We start from the raw sequence: 12477 nt of genomic DNA on the forward strand, positions 1-12477 counted from the left end.
ATGCTGTTGTTAAGATACAGGATAATCTTTCAACTTTTCGAACTTTCTTTGGGGAATTCACAACAGGTTAGCTGAGGTAGTAACCATGGAAGTACATCCATTATTATGATTTGAACAGTTGTAAAACTAAGGAACCAGCAAACCTATGTAAATTTCATTCAGGAATCTTCCAGGAGGAGGACTGAAACTGCAATTAATTGTTTTCAATATTTTAAGATGCTAAATAAGTATAAAAGTTTTTTTCTGAAATAAGGCACTAAAATAAGACATGCTTTTCCCTGAGCAAAATCAATATTGACCAAGAAGAGTAATCCTTTCTGTTTCTGTTTTGTTTTATTTGTATTTGCAAGGGGAGTAGAAGTGGGCTGTTTCAATAGAAAAAGCACTGGACTTGCAGTCAGAAGCCCTGGGCATCAGTTCTAGCTCTGATGTTGTGGCCATGGGAGATTTGTTCCAGAACCTTTCTCTAAACTCCAGTTTCCTCACTCATAAAATGAGGATACTCTAATGTACCATCTACTACTGCGCAGGAGTTGTTGTTAGTGAAATGTTTTTGTAAACTGCAAGTGGTATCTGTCTAAATGTGAGCTACTATTGTTTCGTACTGGGTTGAGACTTCCCTGTTTCTATCTTGGGTGCCACCATTCGCCCAGTCTTCCATGTTAGAAACACATGTTGTGTAGGTTTTTGTTTTCTCCTCCTCTTTACCAACTCTCTCCCCTAATCATATTTCTAATTCTACCATATTTTTCTCATTGTTTTTTACTGCTACTACCTTGATTCATTCAGATCCTCATTAGCATCTTCATTTTTCAGTAGTCTTCCAACAGGTCATTGACTCCATTTTCTCTCACTTCTAACTCATTCTTCACACAACTGCCAAGTTCATCTTATACATAGATTTGATCATGTTCCCTCTGTTTAAAACTCTTTGGTAACTCTTCATTGCCTTAAATCCATAGCCTGGCATTCAAGGTTCTCCATGATTGTGGTATATATTATTCTATCTTTCTGGCCTCATTTTGAATTATTTCTCCCCAACAAGTATGCTCCAGCCAAACTAGGCTTGTGCTGTTCATCTTCTGCCTTGACTCATGTATTCCCTAAGTCTGTCACGTCTTCCCCTATCATCTCTGTTTGTTGAAATCCTATCCTTCCTTTAGGACCTAGAACAAATACTGCATCTTATAGAAGTCTTTCCTGAGCTCCAATTTCTTCCCCTCCTTCAGTCACGCAAACTTGGTTTTCTATCTTTCTTTGTGTACTTTATGTGTCATTTTGTATTCTAGTGATTTGTGTATGTGCTGTAACCAACTCCCTACTAGACTGTGAGCTCATGAGGACAGAGGGATAGTCTTGTTTTTCTTTATATCTCTCCTAAACCCTCTAGCATAAGTAGATGATGCATAACAAAGAAATGCCTGTTCTAGTTGTTGTTGATTTCATTTTCAGGATTTCAGAGTCTAGTTCTCATCCACCTTTCATTCTTGCCAGTCCTCTGCATTTAATGCAGAGATTAATACTCAAAACACATACAATTTATATCATTTGAACCTACTGTTCTATCAGTGCATTCCTCAAGTTTTTTTCTTTTAAAAATGAGATAAATTCAAGTGTTAAAGATTTTTTAGATTCTAAATAGTTGTATTTCTTTTCTCCCCAATTAACATACATTTATTTTCTCTCTCCTACATTCTCCTCTCCTCTAATGAGCAACAACAAAAAGAAAACTAAAACCTTCGTAACAAATACGTTCAGTCCAAAAATGCAAGTCTCATTATTCTGTATTCTGAGTCTGTCATCCGTATGCCAGGAGATGAATGCTGTTCTTCATCTTCAGTCCTTTAGGGTGGTGGCTTGTCTTGCATCATCAGAGTTCCAAAGTCTTTCAAAGTTACTTTTCTTTATGATGTCATTGTATAAATGGCTCTTTTAGTTCTCACTTTACTCTTCATCACTAAATTTCTTTTGTTAACTCATATAGTTACTTGTTAAATCACTGGTGTCTATATTTTTTCATCAGATATATAAATTTACATGTAATCAGTGGGCATAGTGGATAGAGTGCTGGGTCTGGAGTCAGGAAGACTGAGGTTCAAATCCAGACTCAGATATTTTACTAGATGTATGACCTTGGGCATGTCATTTAACTTGTTTGTCTCAGTTTCTTCAATTGTAAAACTGAGATCATAATAGCACCTACATTTTGGGATGGTTTGTAAGGATCAAATGAGATAAAATTTGTAAAGTGCCTAGCATATGCCTGGCAAATAGCAGGCAAATGATAGCTACTATTATTATTATTATCATTATTATTATCATTGTTGTTGTTATTTTCCTTTTTCTTTAGACCTCTAATTATGATACTTTTTTTTAAAGAAACACCTGGAAAAGATACACAAGAAAAAAGTAAACAACAGAGGGAAGCAAAAGAACAGAGAGAAGTGAAAGATACCACTGAGCATCCTCGCCAACGTGCCTTGCTTGCTAAAGCAGATAAGAAACCGGCTAAAAGTCCTCAAAGACCAAGTAAAACAAAAGAAATCAAACATCCATTTGCTCTTTATGGCTGGGGAGAAAAACAGACAGATACTGGGAGCCAAAAAACTCATAATGTACGTGCTTCTGCTTCGGCAAAACAGGTAAGTTCCCTTGGGTGATGAGCTCACTTTTCACCTCATCTGGAAGAGAGGAGAGGCTGACAACATTTATAGCATAAAGCACTGCTTTCCATCCAGCATCCTGGGACATTCCCACATTAATCTTTCTGGGTCTTGGGATGCAGCTGGATGAGGCAGGCCAGCAAAGTCCAGGGCCCCAAAGGATGTATATATAAAGTCTGTACAACAAAGACTCGCAGTCAAGAGGTCAGTTAATAATTCAGATTTATGCACTAATTTAAGGCTTGTAGTTTCTTCCCAACAACTCTGTGGGGTTAGGTAGAACAAGAATTATTTTTCCCACTTTTTAGAGGTGAGGAAATGGAGACACCCAAGAGATAAGATGACTTGCCCATAGTCAACCCAATTAATGAGTTGGAATTCAAGCTTAGGTCTCCTGATTTTGAGTTCGTTTTCTTTCTGTTCTACCACATTGTTTCTTCCCTTTTCCCCATGCAGTTAGCACAGGAAAAGGATATAGCAATATCATAAATTCAGGAAAGAAGAGACTCTCTAAGGGGTTCAGGAAAAAAAAAGCAGGTAATGGATTCCAGGTAGGAAGAATTATTATTAGAATATGCAGTAGCATAAAGCAAGAAGGGACAAACAAATTAGAATGAATAAACAAGAGCAATGTTGACTTCAGAGAGTAAGATTCTCTGCTTTGATTTTATTCTCCTTTCTAAATGTGGAGGCAGGCAAGCATCTGAATATAAGAATAGAGAGATCTTTGTAGGTTCCAGGAGCTCCTTATTAGAGTATGAGATATAGACTTTCTAAAATATTCAGTTACAAGTATGTAAGTAGCATGCTGTGAAGCTGTCTTTGGTGTCACAAAATGCTGGGTTTCCTTTATCTCTTTTTGCCCATTTTTTTGACCAAAGGGGTTGAGACAAGAAGGTGAATTGTTTGTCTCTGTGTGTGTGTGTGTGTGTGTGTGTGTGTGTGTGTACGTGGGTACACACACTTTGTTTCCTACAAAACCAGTAATTGTTGTAGACACTGGGAACAGAACCTCCTAGGATATTCTCTCCTTCAGCTTTGCTAAGCTAGCTATCTTGGGTGTTGAATCTTTGTGTCACAGTGAGAAGTGTTAATATACAAATCTCATATCCCAGTAGTTACTGAAACTCATATGGAACCCTTTATAGTTTTTGCTCAAATGTCCAGTATTATCATGCTCTTTTATTCTCTCCCCATATATTATAGCTAATGTGTTTAACTTCTAAGAACTTGTTTCTCTATACCATAATTACACTTCCTTTTAGACATTCCTAAACTTAATTACTTATCCCCTTACACTTTAGTGAGTGAGCCCTGAAGACTGATTTCTGAGCATCCTGGTTTCTAAGTAGTTTTATGGGAAACAATATTATTATTAATAATATATTAATAGCTTAGAAAAAACTCCTTTTTTTTTCTTTTTAACATCGAGGGGCAAATTCTTAGTTTAGGTCAAATTTCATTAACAACAACAAGAGTCTTGGCTTAACAAAATGCTTTCAAACCACAGCTGTAATGGTCTTTTAAAAAAATGTTTGGACATTTTGGTAAAGAATTTGGATAGCAGCCACATGGAATTAATAATGCAACAACATTTTACCTGTAGCATTTTGATATTTCTAGCTAATTTACTGAACTATAATCTTAAGAATTCACTTGGATGGTTAGTCTGTACTGAGTCTAAAATAAATGTAAATTGACTTGGAAAGAGGAGTAGGCAGGGTTCTGAATATAATCCAACCAAAGTGTCAGATTTTGTTTGTAGATTATTTGAGCCCACTTTGAATTTCAGAAATTTTTGCTTTATGACTTGTAGTGATAGTGGCAAGTATCTGATCTCATTTAGGACTTACCACAGAATAGCAAACAATTTTTAGGTTATTTAGTGTAGCATTTCCAATAAAAGCCCATATATATCCAGATCTCTTGGGACTAAGCCAGTCAGAGGAAAATTCAGAGTACAGATATGCTTACGCATTTATAATATATACTGTGATGCACTTATGTTTCCATGTAATCTGATGTAGAGGTAGATAAACTGTCATAGTAGAATATTTTCAATACTATTCCCACTAAACTTCAATGTAAACACACAGGAGGAGTGTTTAATATTCAGCTTCCTTTATGTAGGTCAGCTGGAATTCAATAAATGAGCTTGGTATTGAATTTAACCTTTGAGTGGGGGGGAAATAATGGAAGAATAACTCTTTTAGGGATCAAGAAAGATGAAGAGTCCACATACATTATGTAAATAGAAAAAACTATATTCCAAATTTTAGTTTGGCAATAAATAGGAAAGATTTATTCAAGGAAAAAGCACTTGTTTTCTAATGCCTAGTGGTTCAAGAAATGGTATGATTTATTTTATTCTGAGTGAACTAACATACTCAGGCATTATTCACCACCATAGGAACACTGGCACTAGTCTCACCATCTCCTGACTTTCTTCATCTAACCTATCCTGCTTTATAGGCCACTATGCCATCTTCTTTTTTCTTTTTCTTTTTTTATTAATTTATTTTGATTATCAGCAATCACTTCCATATGCTTTTGAGTTTAAAATTTTTCTCCCCCCCCCCCCTCCCCACGATGGTGCACAATCTGATATAGTAAGCCATCCTCTTAATATATATTTCATCACTTCCCAACTCAGAAAACTTCCCTGGCTCCCTATACCCCACAGAGTAAAATCCCAACTCCTTTACCTGGCACTTTATGCCTCTGTGATTAGGCTTTCACCTCCTCTTTCCATCTTCTCCGCATTTCCCCTGCCTCTCTCCCCCAACAAATGTATACCCTTTTCTAGCTATTTCAATACATCTAGGTGGCACAGTAGATAGAGGGTCAGGCCTAGAGTCAGGAAGACATCTTCCTGAATTCAAATCTGGCCTCAGAGACTAGCTTTGTGACCTTTGACAAGTCACTTAACCCTGTTTGCCTCAGTTTCCTCATCCAAAAATGAATTGGAGAAGGAAATGGCAAACTACTCCAGTATCATTGCCAAGAAAACCCCAAATGGGGTCACAAAGATCAGAAAATGACTGAATATAAGCTATGTCAATCTCACCATTCTCAGACAAGCTCAATTTCATTCTGGTCTTTACTTAAATACATACTAAGGCATTGGGGGAGGTAAAAAAGATAAAATGGGTTGACACTACATTTTGAGAAACTTTAATTCCAGGCCATACTTAACTAGAACAGATTCCTTAATTCATCTAGTTTCAGCATTTATTATGGATACTAGAGTGTGCTAGAGAATGAAGTTAGGGAACACCCATCCCTAAGGGGCAGCATGCTATGGTGGAGATAAGCACTAGCTTTGGAGTCAGAACTCCAGGGTTCAGATCCTGGCTCTGCCACTTGACTGTCATGTGACCTTGTCCAAGTTGCTTTACCTCCCTGGGAGGGCCTTAGTTTCTTCTGGAAATGAGAGAATTGAATTAAATTATCTCTCTGGTCCCTTTTAGCTATAAATATATGATCCTAAAGGACCATAGTGGGGTAATCTTCCTGGGGTGGTTTCAGGGCTCTTCTGCACTAAAAAATTTATGAAATTTCTTTTTTTTAAAGTTTAGTCTAATGTTTCACAAAGTCCATTACTTCCTGATAACCTTCCTGTAGAACCCTCTCTCATTGCAAAGAAAAACCAGTAAACAAAACAAACTAACACATCAATTATATCTGATGCTGTGTATATGCTGGATTTCATACCTGGAGTCCACCATCTCTACTGAGAGGAGGGAGATAATATTTCATTATTAGCCTTCAGAAATCAAAGACTAGTAACTTCATAGGTGGTATAGTGGATAGAGCACTAGACCTAGAGACAGGAAGACCTGAATTCAAACCTGGTCTCAGACACTTACTAGCTGTGTGACTTTGGGCAAGTCCCTTAACCTCTGTTTTCCTCAGTTTCCTCATCTGTAAAATAGGAATAATAATAGCACCTATCTCTCAAGGTTATGAGGATCAAATGATATAATGATTATAAAGCACTGCACAGTTCTGGGCCCAGATTTAGAGGTGAGCTGTCATTATTATCATCTGAATTATGTCTTTTATTATTGTTTCCCCTTTACATTATTGTAGTTACTGTATATAGTATTGTCTTGGTTCTGCTTTCTTCAAAGTCATATATTCTTTCTAGCCATTAAAATCCCCTTGTCCTTCATGAATCATTATGAACTAGGATTCCTTTCAGTTCTGAAATTCTCTGAATTCATTAGAAGACTAATAAACGGGCATGATCACTGCTAACAGTTCTATCATAAGTTCACCAAAGTCAAGGTTTTAGTTGCATCTCTAAAAATTGGGCCTGTGGATATAAAAAAATTCTTTGGATTTTTTGAACTGGATCTATAATTTTGTGAGTATGGGCAAGTGCTAATGAGGGAACTCCATCTACCAAAGCAGATAGGCACCTCCTTTGCAACTTAATCTTAGAGAATTTTCTAGAGCACTGAGAAGGTTGAGTGACTTGCCTAATATTATGTAGCCAGTATATGTCAGAGGTTACACTTGAACCCCAGGAATTTGTAAATTTGAGGCAGCCTCTCTCTTTTTATGCCTTCTAATTTCTTTCATCAATTCATTAACTATTTTTTGTTTTGTTGTTTGGTTTAGACCCATGATTTCCTTAGTGTGGGGTATTCTTGGCATGGGAACTCCCTTCACTGATGCAGAGTAGCATTTCTTCTTCAACTTTAACCTAGTCTTAGAGAGATGCTAGTGACTCTAAGAGGTTAAATGACTTCCTTGTCCACTGCTACACAGCTAGTATGTTTCAAAGTCAGGACTGTCCACTATCTCATGATGCTTTTCCTTCCATTTGTTAAATACATTTAAATCCTTATTTGATTTTATTCTATTTCATGAATCAGTAGGCTGGCTTTAAGAAAAAAAATAGTCTTGACTGAAATAGTATTTTGTTAATGCCAAGACAATTTGATTTTTGATACTTAATTTTTTTTAAACCTTCACAGATTCATGAATCAGCATTACGAGCCAAGAACAGAAGACAGGTAGAAAAAAGGAAACTGGTCATTCAGAGGCAAAGAGCCTATTCTGTAGATGCACAGAAACCCAGAAGAATCAAGCCTTCCTCTGCAGATAATCCATGGATGACAGAATACATGAGATGCTACTCAGCAAGAGCTTGATGAAAGAAAAATGTGCTTCTATAACCTCATTAAAAACAACAGGATGTTGGTTTAGAAAACCAAATGATTATGTAAGGTTTTGTTTAGGGGGGGTTCCCAAAAGAGTCTTTTTTTAAATGTATTCTGGTAACCTGCCTCTGTTGTAGGGCAGATAGCTGAAACCATAGACACTTGAAGTTATTCATGATGATCATTCCCTAAGTCTTTGGTATTCTTGAGTTTGTGAAGCATCTTAATCTTTGGAGAAAATGACACCAAATGACTTTTAAGTGGCAGTTTTATAAGATGCTTAGTAATCAGTATTTCATAATTGCAGAAGAAGCCCATTGTCTTTCTCTCTTGAACATCAACAAACTCAAGCCGGTTTTCAATTATGTGAAATTTTACCAAGTGCAAGAATTAATAGCTAAAGGACAGTAATTTCTGATAGCTGTTCTTTTAATGCCTACCAACTCCTGAAATGAGTTCTGGTAAAAACTGAACTTACCCCATTTTTTTTAACCTGTTCATTTACTGTTTCATGTGGATAGGAACATTCAACATTTTTCTAGGGTTGAACTTCACTTTTTCTCCCTACTGTGGCACTTATTATTTTTAATACCCCAAACACATTCCATTTGAGAGATATCCATGCAATAAATATTAGGGTAGGACTGAAGTTTCTTTGCGTCAAAGACTGTCACTAACTAAGTTTTCTACTGCAGAACTTTTTCTCACTGAGCACACTCCTAGTGACTTCAGACCTGCTGGCCTGATTTTAATCATGTGCTTTGCCACTTGTATACCGGTTGGATTTTAAGAATAAATGGGCTTCAGAGCAGTAAGTTTTAGAATTTATACTCAAACTTAGAATAAATTTGTAAGTATTGAGGTTCTGGGACTTATCAGGAAGGGGCATCTTTTAGAAATTATGTCAGGACATCACGGGTATAGCCTCATTTCTACTTGCATTGCTTTCCTTTCCAAAACTAGTTCAACAATAAGTAAACCTTGGTGTTATGCAGTCTTCCTCAGACTTATTAATTCACTGGCATTCCTTATTTGATATTCTTGACAGGACATAGTCTCAGGGAAGGGGTGTATGTTTCCCTGCATTATGTGTATGAATTCAGGGGGAATTCTCCCTCTCTTAGGCTCCAAAATGTCTTTAAAATATAGTTTCCAGCTGAGTCTGAACATGGCTTCTTTCTCCATTTGTTAGGGATGGGGACCTGATTGTGGGATCTGATTCTAAAGATCCTTAAAAGGAAAAGGAATATCTTGCATATGTAGCTCTAGCAGCCACATGAACAAAAATTAATGTTATTATAACAGGTGCTTTTAGATGTGAGACTAAAGTTTTTATTCTCAGTCTGTGGAACAGTGCAAACAACTGTAGTGTATATATCCACTCTGCTTACTATTTTCCCCCCATCCTCAGCTGGTCTTTAAATATATTCTACTTGTTTAGTTATAAATATATTAAGCTTTGAAAACTGATTTCTAAATAGTAATAGCCTTTCTACCTGTGATTTTTGACCTTTATATGGTTTTGAGGTTCATTCTTTTGTTCAAAGAGCTGTCTGTGCTTGTCATTGAACCACATGATATGTAAGCGAAATCTCTTTATTCTATATATCATCACCAAAACCAAATCACCAATGCATGTCAGCACTTCTGGTGATAATCCTCTAAAGTCATCATTAGTTTATTGTGCTATAGACACTGGAAGTACCAGATGTCCAAATGAATGTGGCAATGAGTGGCAGTTGTGTAAATGCATATAAAATTCAGAGTTCTCAAGTAAATTCTCACCTGGTTGGATTTAGTAATCAAGCTTAAACTTTTCATATCGCAGCTGACAATCAGAAAGTGGCACTGTGAAGTAAGGTAGGTTTTAAATGTCTATAAATAGCCTTAGAAAATTCATTTTAAATTCAATATTTTTAAAAAGCCAGCCTTTTTCTAGTTTAGAAAACTGACTTGCATGTAACTAACTTACTATTGTGAAAATCCAGACAAACCAACACAAAGCTGAAGGCTGAAAATAATCAAAATAATTTTGTTCAAAAACAACTAGAAGTATAACATAAGTAAAGTTTTAATCCTATTTTTTGATATATACTGATAACTTACATTGATTTCTTTAAAAGTGACTATAGAGGTGTAGGAGAGAGACACTGATTCAACTCTCCTTTCCATTAGATTACAACCTATGAAATTCAAATCTCTGATCATTCAATTTTTTCCTTTCTTATAAACAAATATAATTTGTCATTATGCTGTTACAAGTTCTCTGTGATAATTAGAAAATAAAGTAGTATAAATTATTTCATATGGAAGAAGTTTGAGACTGAGAATGTGATCTTTTTAAAATCTAGAGTGAAAAGGCATTTAAATGATAAAGTGTGGCTACGAGGTTTCTCCTTCCTAAAGTTTAGCTTTAATATCTTAGTTAAAATCTTTTGCCATGAGTATGCTCCTTCCCTTTGGCCAAACTCTTTTTTTCCTTCACCTTCAAAGTAGTAATAGAATTTTGAAAGTAATGGCAGCGGTTTATATAAATAAAAGTGACTATTTCCTTCTCTCTGTGTCCCTTAACGCTTACTTAAAACAACTAAGGTATTAAAAACAATCGCAACAAACTCTTCTCACTTAGAAGGTTCTGCTTCTGGCACTTCCCTTTCTAGAAATGTTTATGTACTGCTTTTCCTATTGGTTTGTCATTTTTCTTGTCCAGTATGTTAATGAATTATATGAAATTTGATGCCCTTATCTTAATGAAAATACTAATGAACAGAAGACTCATAAGAGGTCTTTAACTTGTTTGAAGATAGACTTACAGACTCAGGTTGCTCTATATTATATGTGCTTGAGTTAGATCCAAAATCAGTTTGCTAAAACTGGAAGAAGAGAGTAGTAGTGTGCCTTGCTTGGGGCCACTAAGTCATGTCAAGGAAAGGTTCAGAGTAATGGCATGGCTACTGCAAATTACGAGTGTCTGAAAGGAAATGATATTGTATAACCTTCTTTACAAAATAAGTCTTACTATGTTATTTCCCCCCAACTTCTAAGCTGTACCAATTCAAGGTCTTGGAGAGCTGGGAACAAAAATTCCTGCTGAAATGTTGTGATACAGTCATATTTATAAGTACCCAAAGTGTTAATGGGCAAAAATAGACACGCAAACTACATGTCAAAAGTGAAAATCTTGTTAAGTGGAATATTTCAGTGAAAAGGAGTTTTGCATTTCTTTAGATTTAAAGACCACACAGAGTGAGATGTGTTTACATATGTAAGCTTAAATCTCTAGTTTGCTTGGTGTCAAACTGCCAATCCAATGTGACCTGTATAAAGACCTTGTTATAATTTGTCTCTGGCACCAGAGAAACTGTATAAAAGAAATTAGCATGCTTGCTTCAAACTTGTGCTTTTGAAAATTGCTTTGCTACAGTTTTAAAAATGACACAGGATGATAGGACATTTAAATGCATGACTGCGCTCAATATTAAACCATATATGGGAAGTACTGTCTAGATTTAAGACCAACCATGATCCCCTTAACACCTGTAGAGGAATGTGGGCAGTTCTGGATTCCAAATGGTTATTTTTCTATAATCTATGTAGCTTGGAACTTGTTCAGGGAATAAAAACATTCTAAGCCCCAATACTCTTTCTAGGAAAGAAAAAACCAAATGCTTATACATATTTAAATGAGGCCTTTTGAATGAAAATTTTATTATTGGTAATAGTGACAAAAAGCTCTTAGCTATTTTAAGGGCACTCAAAGGATATTTATGAGCATAATTTCCCATTTCAATTTCAGTAGACCATGCACTAGATGTGGTCTTTTAATGAACAAAACCAGAGTTGGGGAAAATTGCCCCAAGTTGAGATATATATATATATATATATATATATATATATATATATATATATAGATAGATAGATAGATAGATAGATAGATAGATAGATAGATAGATAGATAGATATATATATATGTATATGTATATTTTAGCACTGCATTCACTTTAAATTCTAAGAAGTGTAGGCTAGACTAATCATAAAGTTCTGCCAATGTGAATTTCAGGTTTTACTTTTCTAAGGTAATAGTATTCTTTTTAGCTTCTCCAATGTTGTATTTACTTGTATAAATGTGAATAAAATTAATACCTACAGGTAAATTATAATTTTGTGAAAAATAATTCTGAGTTGGTGTACAAATAGTTGGATATTAAAAAGGATCAGAATTTTAAATTTTAAGGATAAATTTTGCTTATTGGTGCCTTATTTTTTTATACAACACAGTCCCTAACTGCTTTATACCAATCTTCTTGGCTCTCACCCTTTCCTTCCCCAATTGAGTCTGTATAATATGGTTGTTTGTCTCTGAAGGCTTCATTAGATTATGTAGAAAGATTTAAAAAATCTACTTTCCATATGGAAAGACTTTGGACTTCACACCAATGCAACCTACCCATGACTTCCTATTCAGGGCAATTTTTATCCAACTTTTTACATGAATCCCCCTACAGAGGAACTAGTCAATATATTTCTTTCCCGTTCAGATATGAGCTAATTGTACATGGGTTACACATGTAAGTTGTTTTCTATTTCTTTATTTCCCTTTGATATGCTTCTCCCTCCTTTACCCCCCCCAAATACATTTTAAA

The 12477-nt window shown here is 35.5% G+C and overlaps 1 protein-coding gene across 1 annotated transcript in view; it reads left to right on the forward strand.

Moving 5' to 3' along the window:
* Nucleotides 1-10389, forward strand: part of CCSAP (centriole, cilia and spindle associated protein) — an 18056-nt gene extending 7667 nt beyond the window's left edge. The window contains 2 exon segments of the mRNA XM_021000449.2: nucleotides 2380-2642; nucleotides 7649-10389. Of these exon segments, the coding sequence (XP_020856108.1) occupies nucleotides 2380-2642; nucleotides 7649-7825 (440 nt within the window). The 3' untranslated portion in view covers nucleotides 7826-10389.
* Nucleotides 10390-12477: the final 2088 nt, after the last annotated feature.

The sequence above is a fragment of the Phascolarctos cinereus genome, unplaced genomic scaffold, assembly GCF_003287225.1.
Source record: "Phascolarctos cinereus isolate Bilbo 61053 unplaced genomic scaffold, phaCin_HiC Scaffold_5;HRSCAF=322, whole genome shotgun sequence".
Classification (NCBI taxonomy): Eukaryota; Metazoa; Chordata; class Mammalia; order Diprotodontia; family Phascolarctidae; genus Phascolarctos; species Phascolarctos cinereus.